Source organism: Colossoma macropomum, unplaced genomic scaffold (genome assembly GCF_904425465.1).
Source record: "Colossoma macropomum unplaced genomic scaffold, Colossoma_macropomum, whole genome shotgun sequence".
Lineage (NCBI taxonomy): Eukaryota > Metazoa > Chordata > Actinopteri > Characiformes > Serrasalmidae > Colossoma > Colossoma macropomum.
Genome location: NW_023494808.1, coordinates 20,374,312 through 20,401,901, shown reverse-complemented (window position 1 = coordinate 20,401,901; position 27,590 = coordinate 20,374,312). Strand labels below are relative to the sequence as shown.

At 39.1% G+C, this 27,590-nt stretch overlaps 1 protein-coding gene across 2 annotated transcripts in view; it reads right to left on the bottom strand.

Moving 5' to 3' along the window:
• Positions 1-27,385, bottom strand: part of slkb (STE20-like kinase b) — a 33,810-nt gene extending 6,425 nt beyond the window's left edge. The window contains exons 1-13 of one of the 2 annotated variants that reach the window (XM_036557368.1): positions 26,348-27,385; positions 22,118-22,282; positions 16,761-16,809; positions 15,709-15,858; positions 12,055-12,127; positions 11,754-11,948; positions 10,173-10,254; positions 9,055-9,186; positions 7,366-8,124; positions 6,802-6,932; positions 3,814-3,937; positions 3,047-3,226; positions 2,317-2,400 (exon numbers count right to left, since the gene is read on the bottom strand). In XM_036557368.1, the coding sequence (XP_036413261.1) occupies positions 2,317-2,400; positions 3,047-3,226; positions 3,814-3,937; positions 6,802-6,932; positions 7,366-8,124; positions 9,055-9,186; positions 10,173-10,254; positions 11,754-11,948; positions 12,055-12,127; positions 15,709-15,858; positions 16,761-16,809; positions 22,118-22,282; positions 26,348-26,497 (2,274 nt within the window). In that variant the 5' untranslated portion in view covers positions 26,498-27,385. The remainder of the gene's footprint in view (positions 1-2,316; positions 2,401-3,046; positions 3,227-3,813; positions 3,938-6,801; positions 6,933-7,365; positions 8,125-9,054; positions 9,187-10,172; positions 10,255-11,753; positions 11,949-12,054; positions 12,128-15,708; positions 15,859-16,760; positions 16,810-22,117; positions 22,283-26,347) is intronic. The other variant, XM_036557369.1, reaches the window with a different exon arrangement.
• Positions 27,386-27,590: the final 205 nt, after the last annotated feature.

Here is a 27,590-nt window from a genome sequence, read left to right as displayed (position 1 = left end):
AAGTTTGAAGACAACAGGCCATGTTCGATTTTCAGTTATTTTTAATTAAGTAAAAAATTATCAGCGAACGTTTGGTTTACATAAAATAGCTATTTGCTAAGACTTTTAATATATTTATCATGTTTATCTAACTATTGTTCTTGATATGAAGAGCAGGCTTTGCCTAAATAATAACTGGTCAATTTTCTTTAGAAACTATTGTTTAAAACATATACTGAAAATCTGTTGCACCAAATGTTGTTTAAACAGCTGAAAGGTTTGAGTGCTATTGCGTGCTGACACCACAAGGGGCTAAAATGTCTAGGGTTTGGCATTATTCCCAAGAGAGTATGGTCACAAATACTGATCCAAATATTTAATAGTAAATAATAGTATTTTCTTTTAAATTCACCTGCTTGGTCTTTAATAAAACTATTTATATTGTTATCATGATAAACGATGTCACCTATATGCACAATATGCTTTAATGTTTCATTGACATACAAAATGTTTAATGTTACGTTACAAACAGAGCATAATTAGTGCCACTAAATGTGCCTCTACTACTGCATTCTGTCTGTAAAAAAGTAAGTATTGTGATGTATATTGTGTATCACTAAAATGTCATTAAAAGGGATTGTGATTTTATATTTGTGCCATATTGCCACACCAAGTCTTCAACATGGTAAGTTATTGCAAAACAAAGAAAACATACTCATTTGTATTAAAAACTCTTTGTAAATCTAGTTATCTCCAAACCTTTGACAGACAGTGTAAGCCCATTGTACACAGAGCTCAAGTTCCTCAACAAACAAACAGAAGTGTTGAATCTGCAGTGTCAAATCTGTTGGAAACACTGAGAACACAATATTCCCATTTATCTGAATTAATTCGGCACAGATGTTCACTTTCAACAGAAAATGTTAGAATATTTGTTTGTTGGGAACATCTGCTCATTGAACCTTTAGACACAAGTTTGCCATAGTGCCAAACCCAAGCAAGAACTGCAGAGAGATTAGCATGCTCCTGTGTGCCATTCCTGCGTCCTCAAATCCACCAGAGTCTGAGAGGACACAGCCTGGCTATCTATCAGACTACAACAGTCCAGATAAGCCTACAGTGGCTTAATTTGGCGGTTTGAGGCTATCAGTGCTGCCTCTGAATGCCATTAGTTCCCAAAATAAGGGAGTGACTGACTAAATACATCACACATGAATGGAAAAGAGACAGAGCAGATCCTGATTTGAGATGAGGTACTGGTTGAAAATGAGCTTTATAAGAAAAGGGCGAAAGGCTGGATTCAGATCAGAGTTTCACAGCACATGGTTAGTTAGCACTTACGTCCTGCATTGGGGCGTTGAACAGTGTGCAGGAAGAGAGCTGAAAAGACTGTATCATTACATGAGCTACGCCCTGTGGGGTTAGAATACAGCTAAAAGCAGTGGCAATGAGGTAAACTTTGAAATATACACAAACGTACACTGCAGACAAAAACACATGCAGGGATTAGAGACAGTTTACAGAGAATGAACACAAGAAAAGTAAAATCAACAATATTTTTTTCCACAGAATGTAACCAAGAACAGAAACCAAGTAACTTTCAAATTTCAGAGTGAAAACTTCATGTTAAAATGCAGTAAACAAGTTAGTAATGTTATTATTTCTTTATTTTTTTTTCATTAAACTTTTATTGAATAAATGCAACAGTGACTGATTTGGTCATATTTAAATGAGCTTAATATCCACACAGTGTGCTCTATCAGAAGAAGAATATTAACTTATTTTAACTCCTTCTAGTCAGTTATCTACTGGAGGGGCACAAAACAGAAAAAAACATTTCTGCTCAGAACAAACCCCAATTGTTCCCAATCCCCGATTGCATGAAGTATGAGGTTTGGATGAAGTTTCACTTGATTTTGTGCTTGTTTTTATTTACATTTTGTATCTTCTGACTTTTGTTTCCATTCAGTGTATCATTTCTAATCCCTGCACACAAGCATGTTCTTGAGATGAACAGATGATACAGGAGGAGTGAGCATGGATATGCGTGACAGTTTTAAAAATCTCAAGTGGTCAGCAGTGAGAAAAAACAGATCAAATATGCATTCGAAAGATTTGAGAAGGACAGTGGTAGGAAGAAAAAAAGATGCTGTGTTCACTCCAAACACAAGAAAAAAATTTCATTTACATCCAAGACTACAGGCATGTTCTTACTCACAATAATAAATCAATGAATAATCAAAAAAAAGTGCACTCCCAAATTCACACCTAATCAAAGTGTTCACAAAAACTCAAATCTGTGCTGTTGAGTTGACAAAAAATTGATTGCCTTGTTACCTCCTCATGTGGTGCTTGTATTAGATCCTCTCTAAAGCGTTTCGCGATTGCTTTCCGTACGTGGTTGGGGGAAATTCCCATCTCCTGAGCGGCCGAAAAATGTTGAAAAAGTGACAGAGAGGACATAAAAAGAAAAAAGTGCTGTGTGGATTTGTATCAGTGATGTGGTGTTTAAAGATGGTCAGAGAATTCAGGCAGGTTAAGCCTGAATTAAACATGGTTACATAAAGAGCTACAGGTGAGGTTGCCATGTTTGTGCCAGGAGATTCCACTGGCCAAAGGTCACGAGTGCTTAAAGAAACACTAATGCTAACAAGGTTAAAAGGTACTGAAAGTGGTAGGAAACAAGTACATCCATCATCTTACAGTATATTTGGCTATTCATGTGTTTATTTAAGTCTGCATTGAATAGTTACGATGTATCCGAATGATGTTTTTGCCAGATGTATTGCCCAAAACAGGACAGACAAGTATAGCTTTAACCACCTTAGTAAAAAATACTAAAGCAATATGTCAGTACAATGAAGAGCAATTAATGTGACTTGGCAGTCCAAATGTAGAAATTTTCCAAGCAACCATCAGGTCCAACTAATTGACTGATACTGGCATTCCAGCATTGGTGTGATAGCACTGGAGGCACTGGCATTTACACAAACTGTTCTAAAACTGTCAAAAAAAATCAGCTCCATCAACCCTATTCTCCCTCTCCCTTCCTCCCTGTCTCTCATACCTCTTTCTTGCGATTCTTCAGCATGTTCTGGTACTTGGAGAGCTCCTTGTCCTGCTCGCCTTTGATCCTCTTGGCCTCATCACGGAGGTGGTTGGTGTGTTCCTGCTCCAGTCTCTCGATAATCTGCTTTTGCTGCCGCTCTAGGTTCTCCACCTCAGTATCGTACTGACGTTTTTTGCTCTGAGAAACAAAGCAAGTGGCTTCAATTTTCCTATTTTTTCTTCTATTTTTCTTGCATGACACATCAATTGCCAGAAACATCAAAATATGCCATTGCCTTAAAATAATATACTGCCTTAAAATACCAAATAATCTGATTGATGTTGACCTATAAATGTATGGTATCATGTAAAAGAAAAATACAAGATGTAAAAGTATAACTTTAAAAGAGATGAAGCAAAATGCTATAATTTTCTTTTTTTTTTCTCTTTCTTCTATTTTTCCTGCATGACATATAAAGAAACATCACAACAAGCTATGGCCTTAAAATAATATGCTGCCTTAAAAGACTTAATAATCTGACTGAAGTTTATGGTGTCATGGGGAAGAAAAAAAAAGTTATTTTAAAGATATAAAGGTACAAGTCAAAATTTTCTAAAAAATTCAAAACATAAATGTATTTTGTACATAAATATAAATACAATAGATGACTAATGCTGACTGGCCCCCACTGGCTTATTTTCACTGTTAGCCATATAGTACTTTTAGGTGAAGTATTCCTTTACTGTTCTTATAGAAGTTCTTTGTGCATTTTAGCAGGTACTGACCGTGGTTTCTTGCTCAAACCGTCTGTAGATCTGCTCCCTTTGCTGCTGCAATTTGTTGCTGAGCTGCTGCTGGGCTCTCTGCTCCTCCTTCTGCAGTAGCCTCAACTCCCTGAGCTCTTGGCGTCTGTCAAGGACACATACAAACATGGGTCAGACCAATGTGACCAACACGCTTCACAGATTTTAAATGCATTTATTATGGAAAAACAGGTTTACAAAGTAGTTTGGGAATGTGTGAAACTATCCTTGGATTAACACCAAAAGGATGTCCTAGACCAGCTAACAGGATATACTCCAACACATGTACAGGAAGTGCCATTTAACAGCAGCTGGCTTCCTGTCTTTGCTGTACCATGCTAAGGTTGTCAAATTTCAGTACTTGTTTACTCTAGTGCTGGGCTTGGATTTGCATCGCTCAAATCACTCGTTCCTGTAAATGCCTAATATATTGTCACTGTCAGAACAAAACATTATATCTATATTTATATATATAATAATACAATAAAAATGAAACAAAATCTTCTAGTATTAACTTCCATACAAAGTTAAGGATGTTTTTACTTCTCCTGAAAAGTTTTTGTCGCAACAGCAACGATATTCATTAGAAGTATTTTAACTTGAAAATGACCTGTAATTTTCAGACACATTTGTTTCAATGTACTTTAATGTAGTTGATGAAGCCACAGCACAGTTAAGCACAGTTGAGCACAGGAGCAGTTAACCTGTCCAGTGTGGGCAGGAGAGGGACAACCCATGTGTATAGAGAAATCTCACAACTAAATAAAAAAAATGATAACTATCACTTTCATAACTGATACACTCTGCAAGCCCTTTAGAAACACTTGTACGCCTACTCATTCATGCAATTGTCTAATCAGCCAATCATGCAGCAGCACTGCAGTGCAGAAAACCATGCAGATACGGGCCAGCAGCTTCAGGTAATCTTCACAACAACCATCAGATTGGGGAAAAAATGTGATCTCAGTGATTTTGACTGTGGCATGATTGTTAGTGCCAGACGGGCTGGTTTGAATAGTTCTTCACACACAACAGTCTCTAGAGTTTGCTCTTGTTGATGAAGACGTCAATGGAGAATGGCCAGACTGGTTCAAGCTGACAGAAAGGCTATGGTAACTCAGGTAACCACTCTGTACATTTGTGTTGAGAAGAAGAACATATCAAAATGCACAACACGTCGAACGTTGAGGTGAATGGGCTACAACAGCAGAAGACCACATTGGATTCCAACACTGTCAGCCAAGAACAGAAAGGCTGCAGTGAGCACAGGCTCACCAAAACTGGACAGTTGAAGACTGGAAAAATGTAGCCTAGACCAACAAATCAAATTTTCTGCTGGGGCACACAAGATGGTAGGATCAGAATTTGGCACCAACAGCAGAAATCCATGGACCCAACCTGCCTTGTGTCAACAGTCCAGCTTGGTGGAGGTGGTGTACTGGCGTGGGGAATGTTTCCTTGGCACACTTTGGGCTGTTAATACCAATCAGTCACCACTTGAATGTCACAGCCTATTTGATTACTGTTGCTTACCATGTGCATCCCCTCATGGCCACAATGCCAACTTCCAGTTAATACACCATGTCACAAAGCAAAAGTTGTCTCAAACCAGTTTCATTAACATGACAATGAGTTGTGCTCTTCAGTGGCCTCCCATTCACTCAATCTGAATCCAACAGAACACCTTTGGCTTGTGGTAAAATAAGAGATTTGCAGCATGAAAGTTCACAGCATGAAAGTAACTTGCATTACTTGCACTACAAAGAAACTTGCATGAACTGCCTGACGCAATCATGTCAACAAGGACCAGAATCCCAATGGAATGTTTCCAACATCTGAAGAATTGAGGCTGTTTTGAGAGCAAATGGAGGCCAGTATTATTATTGTGTTCCTAATGAAGTGCTTGGTGAGTGTATAAAATTAAAAGCAAAATATTAAAAAAATAATAAACTCATTCTAAATAGACAATCGAAACTAGTTCAAATAAAAGCAAGCAGTCACATGAACAATCGTGTGAATTAAATTCTTGTGGGCTACAGAAACAGCGGAGCCTTTGGACAGTCAGACGGCCAGGTCACAGCGGTGGAAAGAGCTCTTGATAAAGGTGAACACGCGACAATAAAGCCAAATAAATTTGACCTGTGGCAGTGATTTTCAGTTGTGATTAACACAGATGGAAAGCAGTTATACAGGTCTGCAGTCGGGAGCGGGATAAAACGTTTAGGTTGGGGGGTGGGAGCAGGACATATGGTGCAGATTTTCTGTGGGAGCGGGATGAAATCTTGTGGGAGCAAGACTAAACAAATTGGTCCTGCGCAGACCTCTACTGCAAAGTTTCACAAAATCTTGTAGTCCTGTTAGGCCTGCTGTTTTGTAATTGATGTGAGCTAAACATTTAATACAACATATCCTCTCAAAACATGTAAATTAGCTAATGAAACGCCATCTGTCTTAAACAAAGTGTAATAAATTCTTAACTGTAAAATTCCTGTGTCAGTGACATCAGTAATGTCAATAATGTTAAATGATCACTACAAGATTTGAAAAGGAATTTTTAGGATTTGAAAAGTGCTAGCCGCCATTTTTAACTAAGGCAGAATGCAAATCATAGTGCCGTTATTCTTATTGGTGTAGTCTGACAATATATTTAAAGTGAAGCCAGCAGTGACAAAGAGTAACATGGAAGGGAAACCTAAAGCTGAACTGTAAATAGAATCAATTGACCCTATTCAGTCTATCCAGTCATGCTAAAAATGCTAACAGCACAGTTAAGCCCTTTGGGGATTTAGCTACCTGTGCTAATTAAACAAGAGGCCTTTGACACCTACACAGTCTCTTTAAGTATTTACTGCAGGGGGCATTAAATGATCTTTTCAAGACTACACATTGGTTTGAACTCAATGGTAATCACAGGTAAATGTAAATGAGTATGCAAATTACATTAAAATGTACAAAAAACAGATTGGTCACCTTAGGAATCTCATCTCCTCATTTTTGGCATCATTGTCTGTGATTATTTTGGATGTTGTTACGCTGACTTCTACACCATCCACAATGAACTTGCGGGTCTTCTTCAGGGTCTTCTTCTGACGCTTTGTATCCTGTAGAAGTAATGAATTACAGGAGGGATGATATGAGACTTTTTTATCATGATATCAGTGACCAAATCATCATATTTCATGGTATCCTTTATTGTAAAATGTACTGAATATGTTTAAAAAGCACTTATACAATGATAAAGTATTTTCTATAACACCAAAAATAACTTCCACTTAGATAAATAGGAAAGTATCACCAGCACTGCATGCAGTGTAGTGGTCTGTTGTGTGCTTTGCAGAGAAACTGCAGCAGTAGTTCTGCTACTTTTAAAATTTTGCACAATATGATCCCATTCTAGCAAAACATAACTTGTAGTACTGTGCCTGCATCTCAGTGCTGCCACCTAACCAAGAGGTTTCTGGAAACAACACCAACCATTCGCATTTACCTTTTCTTTAAAAAAAAACAAAACAAAACAAAAAAAAAAACACTCACCTGCATGGATCCTGACTCCTTAGATTTGCTTATGAAGCTGGAAATGGACAGGTTTAGATCTATGCTGCTGTTATCTGCTGCAGATCTGATCCTGGAGTCTGAATTTTTCTTCTCAAACCTTCGCTTTGTAGAGGTCTTATTCTCTTTCTCCATGGCAGACTTCTCATCTGCTGTCTCTTTTTTATCTTCTTCTTTCACCGGAGAGCTGGGAGGTGTAGGTTTTTCCTCAGGCTCTACAACAGTGGCATCCTCAGTGACTGGTTTATCCCCTTCCACAGTGGAAGTCTCAGATACAGGTTCTCTCTTCACCACCTCATCATTATCGTGGATTACAGACACATTTTCAGCTGTGTCTACCTCCTTCTCTCCTTGTGTTGGCTGTGCATTCGCTTTCATCTCCTCTTCTGACTTCACTACATCTAGCTGAGTAAAAGGTACCTCTGGTTTGAGAACCACATCAGGAGTTTCTACACGGTTAACCTCTGCCTCTGTAGGTTCCTGAGGTTTCGCGTTAGAAATTGGTACCTCTGCAGGTTCTTTAGCAGCAGGTTCTAGTGGTTCCTTGATGTGATTCACCTCTACTTGGGGAGTTTTTGGTTCAGCTATCTTGTCATCTTTAACCTCCACGTTTTGCAACTTGGGAATCTCTTCAATCTTCTCTGGAACAGCTTCCAGTGTAGAAGGCGACTGGGAAAGCTTCTCATCTTCAGAGCTTCCAACACTGGCATCAGATGAAGCACGCTTGTGTCCAGGCAGCAGCTATAAAAGGAAGCGGGCATTTAAAATACTGATTGATCCTCCACAAAGCAATCATCACGAGAATCACCCCATAGTGTCTCTTTGAGGTTCTATGGCTACATTCCCATTACCAGGCTGAAGTGGTAGGTTTGTTGCCTTAATACAACACAAATGTGTTTTTACAGAGCTGGGTGGACACACAAAACTGATCTTTTCTAACCAGATCTGAGCCACTTTCATATGTGGTCCTAAACCAGATACATATACAATTTGTGGCCATGTGACCTCGAGGAGAACAAACAGATCGGAATTAATTCAGAATCAATGTGGCAGCAGTGCCAGTAACAGCAATGCATCTAAATGTGATTCATCAAGTAAGAAAGATCAAATCTGAGCTAAAAACTGGAACTGAACATTGAGGCTTGTAATGTGAACAAAGCCAAAATGCAGCAAAACTGGCCCATTTCCCAAATCCACTGGAGGGTGATTAATACTGGTGAATGGCGGAAATGGGTTTAAAGTGATGCTTGTCAAAAGAAGATTCAATTTGCATTTCAAAACACTAAGAAATTCACCTGTATATAAATGCAGTGGGAGTAAAACTGCTACATGTATTGCTGGAACATTGAATTTTCAAATGAATAGTGGTATTGAGAGTTTTTAGAATAAAAACTTCCATCTTAACTCTGCAACACCAGGGTGTGGCAAAAACATGGCACCAGTTACCAGTTCATTGGCTGTACTTCCAACATCAGAACAATACTAATAATTTATCTGGATAAAATATAAGCCACTGATTTATCATTTACCCCCAATGCCCTGTACTACAGTGATTTTTGAAATAGGGATACAGTTATAAAAATAAGTGCCTCAGACCAAAAGCAGCTTAAAAGTGTATATAACTATGTAAAGAGAATATATTCATTCATAAAAGTCCCAAGACTGTCTCACCAGCTGTCCTTCATGATCATCCTCCTCTTCTTCCTCTTTCGATTCCTCTATCTCTTCGGTGACTTCAGCCTTGGCCTCTGCTATTAGCTCTCTTACTGGTTTGCTATCAGTAACACTGCTCACAAACGGGTGCTATAAAGTCAAAAAAGAAAACATTTATTACCGACAGCAAAGAGAATTTAGGAATACCCTTTTAAATCAATAAATATACTTAAATATACTAAATTAGCCTTTCTTTATGTATCTGAATGGTAATACATTCAGAACATTGTATGTAAAGTTTTTAGCCTTATCAGATTAGAATTTAATTACACTGGAATTTGAAGAAAAACACAAATTTATATAATGTAGTTATTATACAATTGTTAATTAAATACAGTAGATCTGAATTACTGTAATGCAACCTCTATATTTCTCTGTAAATTTCTACACAGCATTTACATTCTCTTCTAGAATACAGTTTTATACATAAAACCTACATGCCATGCAATCACACCAAATACATCAGTGTAACCAAAAGTTTCAGTACCATTCAGCATCTAACCTTCTACAGTCTTACCTTCTTAGCCACCTGCTGCACATAGTCAATAGCTGGCCTGAGAATGTGCAACTTCTTTGATATTATGACCTTCATTGGAGGAAAACTCCGATCTTGTATTTTCAGCCCCATTTTCCTGGACCAGACAGTTCGCCTCTGTTAAACAGAGTTCCTGTAGCACGCTGTGTGAAGCGTGGGAGTGTGGCGAAGCGTGTGTGAGACAACTATGCTAGGCTCCTTAACTCCTTGGTTAAGAAAAGCTCCTTTGCTGACGTAGGAACCCAAGGATGAACTCGGGCACAATGAGTGCCAGACAAATGAACAGCTAAATGAGCAGATGTCTATTCAGTGTGGCCACCTGGTCCAGCAGGTGGTTAGGAAGCTGAATGAGAAGTTGGTAGAACTCACTCACTGATCTGAGACCAGTTTTATTGTCGTGCTTGCTTCTTCAGGCTGCTGAGAAACGCAATAAGGTGCTGCCGCTATGCGCAAAAACAGATCTAAGACTAGTTTTGGGGTTGTTCCATCAGTGACACAGGGTGGAAGAATGTTTAGAATGACGAGCAAGATGTAGACTCACCTGAAGGAGCTGGGCTGCACTCCATCTGTTGTCCACATTCTTGTCCAGAGCACGTTTCAGGAAGTCACTGAACTCTGGAGACCTGGGCAAACATGGGTCAGAGATGAGTCTAAAAGTTCTAAGTTGAATTACAGAAGAATATGCATGTGCAACTGCAATCCATCGTTACATAGTACTCTCGGAGACCACCTTTTGGTTTACGCTCCAGTCCAAAGTGCCATTATGTACAAGTACATTTTTCAGGGTCCACAAAAAAGGTAACATATATTTAATAGAAAATTACACAACAACCTCCAACAGTACATAGAATATCAAACATCAGTATTTAGTTTGTCCACTTTTTACTTTGCTCACTTCAGCCATTTTAACTGACACCAACCGCAGTAATCTCCCAACAAGACCTTTTACCAAACATCTCTCCAATATTATGTTTCCCTTCAAAGACACTAACATTCACACAAGAAACTACCCAAAAACACCTTAGCTACACCTTACAAAATGTCTTTCTCATGTGTATCTAAAATCACTAAGGGAGATATTTCTGAGGAGAAAAACCACTTGCATATGGAAGGGTAGTTTCCAAAACTGGAGTTCAAAAAAATGATTAAAAGATATAGAGCAAATGAGACTCCTAACAATCACGGCAAACTGGGTAGACCACCAAATCTGTCACTAACTGATACTAGACTTCTGAGGTGTGGAATAAGGTTTTATGGATTAATTAGTCTAAACTTGTAATTGGTATAACTTGGATCATAAGAGTCAGAAAGTGCAAACAAGAAGCAGAAAATGCAACCATCCTCTAAGGCTGAAAAACATCCTGAAAACTGATAGCGAGTCCAAATAATACTGAGAAAAGATACATTTTCTGCAGTATAAAAGAGTCAAAAAACTTGAAATTCAAACAGAAAGATAGTAAAACAGATAGGTTGTTTCTTTTCCTGCTATTGATCTATTTGTTATTTTTTATTTTGAGCAACCTGGTGAAGCCAGACAAATTTCTAGAAATGCACAATAAAGTTTACTCTGTTATGTTCTATTCTAAAATATAATGAAAAAAGTGTTTTTCAGAATTACAGGAGGTGGGGATTGAGAGCACCCTCAGATGTATCCCCCAACACAGACTTAAGAAAATGTGAATGTGAATTAAATAAACTATGCATACAACTGCTGATTCATCATTACATAAGAAAGCTATTATAATGGAGACTTATTTTGGTTCAGCAATATAACTAACTAAATACAACATCACAAGTTCAGTCAACACAGATAGCATCTCTCATTCGCACCCTGATGACATCTGCACCAGTAACTCTCAGTTAGAGCCAAGTTCTCAAAGGTTCCTGAATAATCTCCACCCAGTCAACTTTCACCGAGATAACAGTACTATAAGGCCCGGTAGCACAGTTTGGAGAAGGGCAAAAACAAGTCTTTATCTCACTCTCCAAGCAATGTGATGTCCATGAAGAGAACAAATACAACGCAAACATATCACTGGCCCCACTGAGACACAAAAAGACAATAATCAAACTACTACTAATGATACTTTTTTCCGGTTATGTCTGTCTTTCTTTGTCTCACCATTTCGAAGGCTGCATGAGAGTAGGTGGGTCAGCCTTGGCGATCTTCAGCAGCACCCGCATAGGGTTCATCTCATGGTTAGGTGGCTCTATCTGAGCCAGCTCTATCAGTGTGACGCCCAGGGACCAGATATCAGCCTTGTAGTCATACGGCCTGTCCTTCGATGTCTCGCACATCACCACCTCCGGAGCCATCCTGAGTGTGTGTGTGGCAGAAAGAATGATGGAAAACAGTGACAGTGTTTGATAAGTATGTAGTTTATATAAAAAAGACTGATTTTTGTTGTTGCCATTTGTCTCACCAGTATGGAGTCCCAATGAAGGAATCTCTTCTCTGAAGAGTTTTAGTGTTTTTGGCTGACACTCCAAAATCCGCTGTAAGAAAGAAAGAAAAAAAAAGACACATGAGCTTTAGCAGTTGTGTTTCAAAGGCACATTAATTGTGGCCTAAATCAATTCATCAACTGAAAATAGACTGAGATTTGATTTTGTCCATGCTGTTATGAACAAGGTCATAGTTGCAGTTAAAGACTCTGGGAAAGAGTCTTAGACAAAGATCAAGTTTATTACTGGACTACCTTACAAGGCAATAAAACATTACTGTTTACACCCACAACATTCATGCCAGTTGAACAATAACTTGATCCCAGCCGTAGGTTTCATGCGTTGTCAAGAATCCCTAGCAAATGAGCTGCTGAGGTGATTCTGGTTTAGTATTTATATTAAGCTTTAGAACTTGCAGTTGGCCTTGGCGATAACAAACGCATGGTCTACTCTGGCATTAATTATTACTTACTTGTAGCTCATTGAACTAATTGAAGAAATTCAGTTGAAAGTGGATTCTAAACTTTCAGTTGATACCACACCTGGGTTTGTAATTAGAACAAGAACTATTTTATTGCTATTTTCATGCATCTTTTAGTTACAATATTTCACATTTTTCTAATTTAATAAAACCTGATTATACGTTAAGGTTCAGCTCATGAGGTGAACTTACTGAAAAGAAACTGCACTAACTGAAATGGAGCTGACGTGAGGCCTGGTAGTTGGAAAACAAACCTAAACCAGGACTATATCCACTGGCTGTAAATTGGTTTGCAGAAAAGGGCATCATGCAGCTGGGCAATGACATCACAGGTTTATTTAGACCTCTCTAAACCTCCTGGTGGGTTCCTAACTTTGACAGGCAAATGGGGTCTTCCCTCCCTCATTCTCTCTCTTTCTCTCTCTCTCTCTCTCTCTCTCTCTCTCTGTTATGTCATTTAACCTGCTTATTAGCACATCCAGCCACTGCTGACAGTGACTCACTCTTTACGTGCTGCCTGCACCAGCACTAAACTGGAAGCCTATGTGGGGTTAGTCGTTGATAGCACAATAACAGAATGAGCAAACGTAAGCAGCATTTTGCTTCCGCTATTCATTTCAGCTGGGTATGAGTCACTCCCTCTATATAACCTGCAGCCCTACTGTGGTGGATTGTTTGTGCATGTCAATAATAATCGGTATCGACAGCAGTGACAAGAGTAATAACCATAGCATTGGTACATAAACCACATACACACAATAGAACCTTTTAGCTACATGCTGATTGTTTTGCTTATCTAAATTAAAGTCTATGTAAACACAAGTGTGCTTAGAAGCTTTCAGTTGCACTAAAGCACTACTGACTGGTATGTGGGATGTGGGAATGTGGGATTTACTGTATGTGGGAAACAGTATTTCAGTGCAATGTAAACTTTTAGAGGCCTGAACTAAAATTGCAAAAAGATTATAGTTGATTCTGGCAACCTTTGGAAAGACAAAATGTTTGAATTACATTTGTTTTTTCACCATTAGCTGTTCAGATTTAATGGTTCTGCCCAGGATTGTTATAGTAAACTTAAACAACGCAAGCACAAAACAATGTTCTACTTGACTCGAGGCTGAAGGGGCCCAACAAAAAAAATAATTTCTTACAAACATCAGTCTAGATTTAGTTTTGAAGGATTATATATATTGCCTACGTGACCTATGCCTATGTTAATTTCATACATATGCACACATTTTCTCTTGCGCTCTCTATCATTCTCTCTTGTAACATTATAATCTAAAGCTGCGTCCACAATAGTTCCGGAGTTTGAAGAGTGGGCGAACGTACTTTTGAATGAAACTGGAGATGAAATTCAACAGTACAGCAGTCACAATCACACCATGGATGATGAGAGGGGTTTGTTGGGCTGGTGAAAAGGTCACAGCAGATCATTCTCCTTGCTTATTAATCTCTCCTGAATTGTCTTAAGCATTTCGGCAGCAGCAGCGAGAAGAACTTTAGATCAGAGTAGGGTGAATACTGCTCTCTGCTAGGTACTACCAGCAACTCAAGAAAAATATATGGATAATCAATACTCTTCAGATATTACAAATGTCTAAAATACCAGTTTATTCCAGTATAACATTTTGTATTCATCAATTCAAGCAAAGCAATCCACTATAAATAACCCAACCCGACAAGTACCTACAACTTTCAGACCAGACCTGGTTAGGTCCAAGTGTGTGTGTAGCTTCAGATTTAACAGTAACACTCAGCACTGGATAAGGTTTGGGTTCCAATTTCATGTCCATACAGACCTCTAACTCACACACACACAAACATTATCATCCATTATGCTTATTCAGCACGGTTTCTGTTGGGCAGACAATTAAAGCTATGTTTGCATTAAAGGGTAGAGAGTTTTTTAGTTTTAGAGTTTTTCAGACCACCGTAAACACTGGGATCATAGTTGATTAATTTTTATTTCAGTTTCACTTCACTGCATATGAGCATATCAATGTCATCTTCATCCAGTGTGGGAGGGGAGTCAACAGCGGCTATCTGTATGATAAAATGTGGTAAAACGGGTTCTTTCTGGACAAAGGTGTCGTCACACTAACGACAGATATCAGTCACTTACAAACATATGTTAACCTTCAAGGCCAAAAGATTATTTCCGAGCAAAGTAGAGTAATTGAGCAATAACACCTATATGGTGGATACAGCACAAAAAAAATCATTAAAATGGCTCCAAGCTTGGCCCGGGCCAAAGAAGGAGTGAAGGTCTGTGGCACACAAAAGCTAAAGCTTCATCTTTACCAAATGAAAGAAAATAATAATAGTGTAGTTCAGTAAAAGTAAAGGTTGTTGTTTATTGTCATCTTTCAGTTGGCCACGACTGTAGCCTGATAGTATGAGACCTGAGACATGACAGTGTTGTCCCTGAGACCTGAAACTAGTATGTCTGATGTCTGAAACTTGATGCTGTACTGTACTGAAACCAATTAAACAGGACTAATTATGTTTTCTTTTTAGTAAAACTTAACATGGGTGGCTTTTTGTATATGTATGATACTGATCTGCAGCTTTACCAGAGCAGCTCAACAGCTGTTTTAGTTGTATTGGATTTGTATATTTGCTTTTAGTATATATTTGAAGAATTTTCCCCCATTGAAAAGTCTGGACTTTTTCAACATATTCTGAGATACAGATACCAAGTCTTCATTCAAATAGTGTTGACAGATAAAGGTGATATAACAAGTGACACCTAGAGTTAACATTTTTGTCTTTCTTTGTATAATTGAAATAAACAGTTATGCACTTTTTTTTACACAGAAAAAGTAAATACACCTCAACATACATGAAATCAGGTGCACTTGATCAGGTACTAATGATTAGAACATTGTTAGAGAATTTCTCGAGGAATTTGTCGTAAGTAAACCTTATATCTGATATCTGGTCTGGTTTGTTCTGTTATTGATGTGTGTGGTATCATCATGTCTAAATCAAAAGAGCTCTTTGAGGCCCTCAGAAGGAAAGTTGTAGATGGCTTTGAGTGTGGGAAGGGGTTTAAGGTGATTTCCAAAATACTGGAAATCAATCATGCTCTCTTGCTCATATAAGGAAGTGCACAAACCCACATCCACTCAAATACACTCATACATACCGAGCTTGACCTCCCCATCCAGTGTGAGCAGTATATTTCCAGCCTTCAGATCTCGGTGGATGATCTTGCTTTCATGCAGGTACAGCAGGGCCTCCAGAGTCTGCCTACACACCACCCTGATCTGTGGCTCAGTCAGAGGCCTCTCCAGCTCTACACACACACACACACACACACACACACACACACACACACACACACACACACACACAAAGACATGCCTTACACTTTAACATTACCATAAATTATGGCTGCACATTATGGAGAAAGTATATTACTGCTACAAAGTATATTACTGCTACATATTGTGGTAGCAGTAAAACACTGGTCAATCATGTGACATACTGCTTCAAAGTGACTGCATTATTTTAACCAAAATAATTTACTTTTATTGAATTGCATAAATACTTTGGTTCAACAAAACACCCACAGAAACACTCATCTGTAAATTTGTTTGGCCGGGATGCTCACAGTACACAATTAAAAAACAGTGATTGGTTAGAGGGTCTTCTGCGGGGTAAGTATTGCAAAGACTAATATCGCAATAATGATTAAAAACTTGGGTTTTTTGTTTTTGAAAGTGAAAAATGTCACAGTAGTGTGTTTTGTATATGATTAGGGTGGCATACTGCTCAAAAAGATTGGCCAAAATACTGCACACTTTGCATGCATGCACGAAGTGAAATATTTCTTTGATGCTTTTGTTACAGACAAGTTTTCAGTTTTTGTGAGAGAAAAACGTAACAAGAGTGTATATTTGTACATGCACTGAGAAAGAAAAAACTGTTGGTCATTCGTGCTTAGAAGATCACACAACACTTGATCCTCAAGTATCTGTCAATACAGACCAATGCTGATCCTACTCAATAGATGCCTCTAAATTCTGATCACTCCATTAAATATTTTATTTTGGTAATAATAATGTTCTCCATCATAAATAAAACATACTAAGTTTGAAAGAATGGAAAATACTGGTTGGATAAGCAATGCCCCAGGTTTTGAGTGTGAAATTGCTGTGTGTGTGTCTGTCTGTGTGCATATGTGTTTTTACTCACCCAGCATCACAGCATCCACAGCCCCTCCAGCACAAAACTCAATAAGAATCTGCAGACAAAAGAGGCACATTGCTCATATCATTTACTATAACTGAAAACCACACTAACGCCTACTTTATTACTGATTACATTTAATTCCACACAATGAATTGACCGCTACAGCTCCCAAGGGCTTAAACTATCTAGTATCAGCCTGGCATGATATCAGCACTATGAAATTATAATTATGATTCACACTTCAGATCACCTGGTCCTCTTTTCATTCAGACTCGTTTGAAGGATTTGGAGCTTATTCATAAACAGACCAAAAGGAAACAGATGGTGCAAAGCTGAAACTAACAAACATTTCAAGCAGATAGAGCCTCATTCATTCATTCTGTTTACTGTAATGTGACTGTGCCACATATGCCAGAATCAGGATCCTACACACATGCATCTTCCTAGATCATCAGGTTTAATTTAAAATAGCCTGAACTTAAATGCTACTTTAAAGTTGACTGATTTTCTTAATCAGTTTTTGCTATTAGCTGTTCACTGTCAAATAAATAACGCTGCTGGACATTTCGCTTAGGAAATTCTTTCGCTTTTGTGTTTTCTGTTTGATTTCAATTGGGTAAGACTGTGCAGCAAGAGGCTCATGTCACAACAAAGTCTCTTTAGGTAAGCCTGAGCAACTACCAGTGAGCAACCTACATAGTTAGCATTTTGAGCATTTTACAGGCTATGCAATTCCCATCCTTATTCTACCTTATTCCTTTCTTTTTATCTATCTCATGCCATCACCTTTTTTGGGGAGGCTGGTAGCCTAGTAGTATGAGGTGAGCCAGCAACTGGAAGTTTGCGGGTTCAAAGCCCAGGACTAACTGGGTATACCTGGTTGTGCCCTTAATGCACTTGGGCAATGCACTTAATCCCCAGCTGACCCAGGCAGTGCTGCTCTGCTGGCAATGTTGTTTTTCTCCCAAACTGGGCATTGTTAGGCAGCAAAACTGTAATATTCCCTTGTAGGAGCAACAAAGTACAGAACACATTTATGCTGCTTGAATGACTTGTATGTTATAGCCACGCAGTCACAGTACTGTAAGTATATGAGAACAGCATTTGCATGTTTGGGCCCAATTCTTACTTGTTTTAGCCACTACCACTTGCAGCTCCCCACTGAACATAACTTTACCTCCATAATCTAATATCTCACCAAAGTGTAAAGCCTTTTTTGAACCCGGGTTCTGTCAGGGTTAGGGTGAACACCTTCCTGATGTTGTAGCGTTATAGCTGTGGTTTGAAATCTCTCATGATCAGAAAGTGATCTTGAGTTTTGTAACCTTTAACTCTGTATTATAGATAACAATGTTTTTAGATAACAAGGTACTTCAGGGTCTTCAGGTTGACTGAAATATGCTCAATATCTTCAATCGAGTTAACAGGCCCTATAAGCTGAACCCAAGCTAGCAATTGCTTCTGCTGCCACCCTAGACACCCTGCAGTTCATAAGTTCAGTTCAGAATAATGCAGATTTGTCTGACAACTCTAGAAGCGAAGTGAGGATCTCAGTGAACACCTTCATTAGCCGTCAGGGGCGATCTGAAGAGTGGGACGGCAGCCCATGAATGAAGGGAGTCTGGAGGATTCTTCCTGCTTCTCAATACGGCCAGTGATGTAAGAGGATTGGCCAATAGAAGACGCGACTGTATATGTGTACGTGTGCATGCTGAAGGGTTTTGCACACTGACACGGAGCCAGAACCATTTCCCTAATAGGATTAGAGTTTCCATGCAGACTGGCTGGATGGCTCAGAACAATGGATAAAGCTGGGCATCTGGAGGGTTAGAACAGGTACTAGTAGAGCTCAGGACAGCAGGGCTGGCCAATTAGGTAAAGTTGTCAGTGATGCTGGTTATGGAAAATAACAGTTAATTTATTTGTATAAATAATGCTCTATGAATGACGGCAGCACTCTTACTGGGGCAAAGTGAGAGAAAACCACAGAAGGCATACTAGTTTGATTATAAGAATCAAGCAACAGACGACAGATTAATTGATTACAGAGATAACTGTTGGTTACATTCGCACTGGACAGTCGCTGGCAAGCAGAAAACAACCTTCACTGTGAATGCTTAACAACTGAGGTCCTACAAAGCTATCTACACAATGGTCAACAAAAGAAGAGAAAAATGCCTTTGACTGAAACTGCATCACTGTCAGCAGAGAAATGTTATTTTAACAAGCATACAGTGCTTTAAATTTATGGAACAAACTTCTCTTTTTCATTTTTTTCCTGTGAAATTAATTATTATACCCAGCACTTTACTTTATTCAGCTTACTTCTACATCTTTTTACTTGTTTTAGAAAATCAACAATTATTTAACATATTATTTCCTTTCATCAAGGTTTCATTTCTTACATTTCATGCGGTTTTCATGGTATCCTAAGCCAATACAGGCAGTGTAAGATGATACTTCTTGTTAGCTACAATATCTCATGACTTCATTGCAAAACTAAAGAAGGAAATTCAGACACCAAACCCATCTCAGGTTGACTGACCCGACTTAAGGTAAGAGGAAAAGGAGATTTAGGTAACAATGTTTCCTAATGATTAAATCAGAAGCCAGCTATGATCAAAACAGTTGCAAAGTAGCTGCAAACCTTTATTCTGCCAGTTCATTTTATCCACGTTAGCATTTTATCAAACTGCTCCTTTAAGAAGTCAGCAGAGAGCCAGACGCCTGGCTCCAGCCAGATACAATGTGGTGACCTCAGCTCCTCCTTATACACAGTGCAGACACAGCAGACCCACTCAGAACAGTCACATTCATTGAGCGGTCAGCTTCGGTTGTTTCACTGTGGGTGAGATGTTTGGTTTAGCACTGTGGCTATGCTAATACAATGGTCCACACAGAGAGTTCATACAGTCGTGAAGTTACAGGCAAACTGCTGGGCTTTGGCTTCCTATCCAACAGAACAGCCCCACTATAGCCATTTTCAGCAATACAGCCTGTTAATGTTTAATTAAATCTACTGCCTGCCTGGACTAATTAACTATGCACACCAGTTCTGCAAGCAGCAGATGGTCTATTTCATTCATTTTTGCTTTACTTTCAGTTCCAGGGAAGGTGGGACTCAACTTTGACGCTAGCTCTTGAATGGAACACACATTTTTTACACAGCTTTGGGCTAACAATAAATAAATAAATAAATTATACCTTTTTGTTTCACAGATTGCCTAATATCAATTGTCAGTAATGATTTCAATAAATAATCTCTTTTCGCCATTCCATTCTCAGCACAAGCCTGCTTTGACTATATCAGGAGGAAACAGGCTGGGCTTCTGTCTGTCTGTTTCCTGGTGAACCATCGAGCCTGATAAAGATCTCCTTTATCGTGTCACACCCTTTTATCAGAGCACTATGGGAAGAGGGAGAGCAAGCAGGACCAGTAATTTAATAACCAGGTGAGCATGGCTGGTCGTTTCTGACACAAAAGTCTGTGAACAATACAGCACAAGCTCATGAATCACCCAATCTCAACCATGGTTCCAGTTGTATTTTTAAAAGCAGTTTGTGCAACAAGGCAGTTTGACAGCTACCACAGACCAACTCAAGAGTTTACTAGTAGTGCTAAGTGAATATAAAAACTGAAAGGTTGGCGAATAATGAATGTTGTATCTCATCACAAATGTAGATACTATTACAGTGTAGATTCTTCAGAAAATTCCATGTTAAACACTCTTTTTTAACAAATGCTGTGACATATTTCATACAGTTTTGTGCTAGCAAACAAAATGAGGTTTCTTTAAGAAAGACTGGAAAAGACTGAACATCCGCTGTATGCAGAGAAAACGTGTAATTTGACTGCCTGTCTAAAAGCCACAACTTGCTTCTTGCTGCAGTTGAGTGCGTGTTCAGCCACAGCCTCACATTTCCAAGTACTTTTTCTTTATTTAATCTCTGCAAAATTACACAGCACAGAACTTGAACTAACTTTTTTCTTAGTCTAATTTTAATCCTGCTTTTTAAGGTTTTTTTAAGACTGCAGACATATAAACAATTCTGAATAAAAGCACTCTGATCTAAACAGTGAAAGCCTGGCTGATATGTTTTCAAACCTCTTCTCCACAGGAAACAGGCTGGGAAAACAGTGATGTAACAGGACTTTTGTCCCCTTATCCTTTGATCAGATTCCCATTGTCTTTACAGGTACTGTCCAGTCTAACTCCTAACTAAAGCTAGCCTGTTACCAACTACATGCCCAACTAAGCCTGTCACTGGCCCACTGGCTGACTTAACTAGTGTGGTAAGTTTCATATGGCTAACATTTCCAGGCAGAACACATTCTGATAAAAAAAGGAGCATGGCAAGAGGTTAATACTCACATTAGCCAAGGGCTAACCATTTTTTCTGTTCTTTAGACCATGTTCTCAACACAGCAACAAACACACTCATCGCTGTCTGCAGACAGCATTGAAATAAAGCACTTTCTTTAAGTACATAATGAGTCAGCGTGATGTGAAGGAAGCTTTCTCGACTGAGTGATGTCCTGGTCTTTAATTATGAACATTTCTGGCTAGAAGGATCACTGCTAACATATTGCTGATAATGTGTAATGCTCACTTCACTCACACAACAATGATACTATGCCACACTGACTGATACTACAGCAAATGTATGGACCATGCTACATTATACAGCTTTCTCAAGCTCTGAAAATCAGATGAGTGAAACTGAACTCATCTAATCAAAAGCTACTAGCATGGTAGAATAGCAAGCTGCCTGATAAACATCTCACTAGCTCCTGTTCCATGAAATGTTAATGGCTCAATGGTGCTCTAGGGATTAAAGCACTAGAGAGGTTACAAGCATTTCTCAAAGCATGTGACGGAAAGGTACACGGAGCAAGAACACTTCTCCCAGTGATTATACAATCAGAGAGATGTGTGTATCCACAAATCAAGTAAAGCTTGTGTTTCTAAATCAGGTTCATTCTGTTCATTGTGGCTGTCACGATCACAAAATTTTAGCTGATGATTAATTGTTATATATACATTCACTCAATTTTTTTTTTCAATATGTTTAATTTAATAATGCGTTCTTTTGCTTGCTGCTACATTTTTGTCCTACCGTTTTTTGAGCCTTGTGGCACCAGCGCTATCACCTCAAGAGTGAGCCTACAGTTCCAGATTTAAAACCAAAGCATTCAACCAAAGTACCATTTGTGTCCATTTTTTCATGTTTTTTCCTTCCGCACGGTTCATTAACTCTTGCAGATACTCCAAAATTGGTCTATATGCACGTTCCTAGTTCATACAAAGCACTTGGCAAATGTATCAAACAAAAATCCCAGTCAAACTCTGCATGCTCACCCAGAGTTTGCTCTCATAGTAGAAGGCATCCAGGAGCTTTACTATGTGGTGATGGTCACAGGACGCCAGGATATCAATCTCCACCATATAATCCTCCAGCTCCTCCTCGGTCTTAGTGTCAATCACCTTCGCTGCAGCCAAAATGCCCGACTGCTTGTTCTGAGCCTGCAATGGGGGAAAAGTTGGGGGGGGGGATTAATTTCAGAAATTTGAGCTTTGGGCTTTTTGCTTCAGAGAGGCAGAACAACAGAACCAGAATGTGTGCCCTTGTAAATATGCAAAAGAGAGACTATTTGTCTTGGCAGAAAACATGGCAAATATTGGCAAACCTCTTGGAGAGGTAAAGTGACAAGAAATTACCCTTTACACTGATAAAAGTCCTCTATGAACCAAAGCACTGATTTAAATACTCATGACATAAGTAAATAAAAAAGACTGATAAGAGAAATATATTACACAGAACCTTTGCTGATTTTGTGTGGCTTTATTTGTTTACAAATATAGGTTTTTATGGGTTCTGGATGTTGAGTTCTATGAAAAAACTGTAACTGGTATAGAACCTTAGGGAATCTTAAAGCTTTAAATAGGTTCTCCACTCTTAGACAGTTTTTTTACAAAAATGGTTTGTTAAAGAACTGTCCACTAAACGGTTCCCTTAGGAACCAAAAGTGGTTTGTCTATGGCACTGCTCCAAAGAACCCATCTAGGCACCCTTATTTGTAAGGTTTGATGAGGTGTGACAAATCATGTTTTCACTGAAATGACACAGAAGGAATCTCTGTGTCCATAATGATTCACTCATAAACTCACTGTAGTGTTTGCTACGCAGTCAACTAATTCATGAATGACAATGAAACAGATAAAAAAACGCAGCACTGAGAATTCCAACAACACTACAACACTACATAATATACAGTCCACTACTCTGTAAAAATTTTACATGTAGATCGGCAAGTCTGCAGCATGACAATCAGACTGAGTCACACAGCCGGTGGAACTTGGTCCACCACTCAGCAGCGATCAAACTCAGTGTCACTCATGCAAATTAAGGTTTTTGCTCCACAGAGCAACGAAGGTCAGTGAACACAGTGTGACTATTACAATAATTACATCCGACTTCATCGAAGAGAGGGAAAGACGTTAGTCCACAATCTGAGAAAAAAATAAATAATAAAATAACAAAAACACTGCAGGCACCATCTAACGGGCAGTGGAATATTAACCAGGCCCCGGTGTACCTGCTTATGATCGATTAGATTTGCCTAAATGAGACCATGCACTGACTGTGTTTGTACCATAAGTGACGTGGCATTGGATAAACCTTACCAAGTTAACCCTTAGAAGTCACAGTTATTACTGGTAACATTAGCATGGTGTAATTCTACTTTAATTATTTCTCATGTGAAAAATGTGAATTTTAAGTTTAATAGACACCGCAGGAGACAGAATAAAGCAATAAGACACGAGTGGCCATATGTTATTGTGATCATTGGTAGAAGATGTTCTTGAGCATAATGCAATGTGGAGTGCCTAAAACCCCCTTTCCTGTGGTAAAATCAATGTAATGCACAGCTTTACATGGCTTATCATTTTAAAAAACAGTGGCTACAGAAAAAATATAATACATACATTTTTAGTTAGATTTAAGTTATAATCATTACTAACAGCAATAAACAATTCTTCCACAAAGAAAAGTAGTTCGTTCAGAGTATGCAATTGCTGTCTCACAACCATGTACTGCTAAAGGACATCCTCTGGATACTGCAGAGATTTCATGAACCTTTTTGTCATATAATAATGAAAATATTGTAATGTAGCAGTGCTTAATGTAAAAGGCTTCGCCTTGTATGCACCAAATTACCAAATGCCACACATTTGTTTTTCCAGACTGGGTTAAATACTACTCATGGTAGATTTACCAAAAACAGAGCAGTTAAGCCTACAATATTTTAGCCTAGTTGTTATAAGTAAAGAAATAAGTTGTTAGTCCCTCAGTTTAAACAAAAACAGGCTGTTACTTCATGTATCAATACATTTGGTGGTCCACGAGAGCAACCTAACAGTCCATTCACAGCACAATGGTTTTTAGTGACCTGCTGCATTAATACAAAACTCAGCTGTTGTGAGGCAGTCGTAGGTCTGCTTATATGGAGTATTTTACAACAGCTTCAAACATACCTCAGCCAATCAGATTTAAGGACTATCTATTTAATACATAATAATATGTAATAATACATAATAATTATGACAATATAGAGCTTAATCCAGAAATCTGTTGAGTTTGTGCAGGCCTAGAAATTGATTCTGGATTTCTAGCAGGGCACTGCCACATACATGACAGGTGAACTGCATGACTGTCCCTTTGTGTTTATATCTGGCTGTGTATCAACTGTAGATATATGAATGGAATGTCCAATGAACATTCCTTCAAGATGTGGTTGAGCTGGTTGATCGCTGAACTCTTTGATGAACTGAGCAAAATTATTCGAAACTTAACTCTCCATCGCTTGTGGATCCATACTCCAGTTACTCACTCTCGCATCTACCAAAGATTAGTTTTGTAATATGTACCGAATGATTTAAAATAAAAGAATACGTCAATATGAAGTAAGTTTAGTGACTAAATAATAAGCCTGCGATTTAAATGGCTAAACAAGTCCATCCTCATCCTTTCGTAAGCTACGGAAATCCTGTAGTGTTTCCCCATTGCAGGAAATAGGCTTCCGCCCTTTTCCACCTATTCATTTTGCCACAGCTTGCTTGTCCTAGAGCAGCATTCGCTACTCAATAGTGATTTTCACCATTGCGAGAAACGGTCATTCTGTTCTAGGTCCTGTGGACAATTATAGGCCACACAAAGACCCCCACCACCTCTCCCCAGCTTAGGCCTACTGAACACGGGTAAACACTATGTTGAAAATACCTTTCGCTCTAATGCTTATCCCAGTCAGTGTTGTTCTTTTCCTAGATCAAGAATGAGCTCTTTTTCAGAGCCTACCAAGCCAAAGGCTTTGGAAGCTAATCTCCAAATCACCCTGTGTTTCTAACAAAACCTGCTGTTGTGCCTCAGAGCCAAGCAGTCATGCGCTAATTTGGGCTTGACAAACCTACGGGTTGGAAACCGGGGGCTGAACGCAATCGGCTTCATTGGATGTTGCAGAGGTGATGGTGGGGGGTCACTTACGAGGACAGCAACTAGTTGGAAGTAAACTGAAAAAACGACAATACAGACAGGCTACTTTCAGACATTTTGGGGTGTCAGAGATGTTGAGAAATGATAGTAAAAGCATCTGAGCAGCTGGAGTGATAAGGCTTAACTATTGTAGCTTTTGACACACCCTTTGTTGCTGTTCGTGTATTTATTCAGAGATGCAGCAATCCAATATACTGGTTTGGTAGAGGCTCAGACATAGGCCACACATGATGGAACCACATTCGGTGCTGTTTACTAGTCATGGTTGATATAAACTTGCAACAAGGAAGATAGATAGACAGATAGATAGACAGATAGATAGATAGACAGACAGGCAGACAGTTAGATAGACAAATAGATTCATCTATTTATCCTAGAAGGGCAATGGTACTCAATCAATACTCATATCTCAATCAATAATCAGATTCAAAATCAAGAGAGAAATTTCGTATCGGATTTCTGTATCTAATTATTTGTGTTATTTTATTATTAGTACCCTGCGTTGTCCATTTACATCAGCACCATTTAATCAAGACATCATATATGCAAGTCTACTTTGCCAATAAAAGTATTCTATGGAGCCTTGGTGGTAACATCCCATATAAATAAAAATAATGCATGCCTTAATAACGTGTGGGAACGAGATCCTAATGTGTGGCCATGACTTAGTAAGGAGTGGGAATGAGATAATTATATAAAGTAAGGCTTACAAAGTCATGGCCATGCATTAGGATGTCTTTCCCCACGCCTAAGTCATGGCCACCACTTAATTAAGTTGTGGCCACCCATTATTTTAATTTATACCAGATGTCACCAGCAGGGCTCTGTAGGATTCTGAAAGTGATTTTCATCATCACAACTTTGAAAGCAGAGCTGCTGATACCACTGCCTTTAACTTGTGATCACTACAGGTGCTACTGACAGTTAGGCTACCACCTCCCAGTCAGACTGGTGGGTGTACTGATTGCTACCCCACTTGGTACACATAGGTATTCCCATGCATTAACAGTATGGCCATTGTTCCGTTTAACAGTTACCTTGTACACCTTCCCAAAAGCTCCATCCCCAAGTTCTCCAATAATCTCCCAGACCTCCTCTGGATTCACATCCCTGCGCACGTGGTCGTACTGCTTTTTCTTCTTGTCCGGACCCAACTTGAATATTTTCCGAAAGTTAAAGAAAGACATGGTCGGTCTCCACGTCTATCTGGGTCTGACTTTGGTCGATAAAGGGGGGGGGGTTATCCGTGGAAATAACCAAGTTTTCTCGACACAGCGGCAACAGTTATCGCATATTTATTGCTCAAGAGCAGCTTCACAGTAGTGTTTTAATGCTGGAGTCGTCTGACAGGAGCATTTCTGACAGGTTCAGTGAGCACTAGCACCGCTAATGTGTCACTACTTAGTGACCAACCGTCAGCGAAGTAAACGTACTAAACGTACTAATGTTACGAAGTGTAATCTTACTTTTACTTATAGAAAACGCCTTTTCCACTCCCGGAGCTACCTATCTGCGTGAAAAAACACATTTAACTCTTCGTTTAAATGAAGATAACTGTGCCGAGGTTCCCTCATCTGTGTAAACAGAGGTAGCTAATGAACGTTAGTGTCTCTCTGCACAAGCAAAACAAAGCCTGGCGCTGCTAGCGCCTTAACGTTAGCTACTTAGCTAGTTAGTCAGCTAAGCAGTTAGGCAGTTTCTGCTGGCCGTTTATCCGCATACTGTAACGTTAATGTCCCTGACACACGGCAAAAGTGTCGGTTACTCAGTCTGTAAGCCGTGCGTAACGTTTTTTCCTCACTCAAGGCGAACAGACAGCGTCCGTTGTTCCCACCAACTCCAAGTCGATAACGCCGACCAACGAACGCGCGTCCACTCTCAGTGTGGAGCGATACCAGATAAACGATAAAAAAAACCCCAGAGATGTAGAGTCCAGTTCCCGAACTTGTACTGCTTTACAGGACGACCCGGAGTGTCACGCCTGCAAACTGGACCGCAGAGTGCTGATTTCACTTCGACTCCATCCGTGTGCAGCGCCAGCAGCACTAATCTAGCGGATCCGAGGCGCGTTCATGTGGACAACTCGCGTTCCAGCAACCCCGCGATGCGCGTTCACGTTGGCACAATGTCGCCATCTGCTTTTGTGGATGTTATTATTCAGTTTCAGTTTGGTCGTGTAGTTTCGGTTTAATAGGTATTACCAGAAGTTCATTTGAACAAGTAAAAATGTTATTAACTTAATAAAGAGGAGCTCATACATTATAAAAAGGAAGAAAAAGC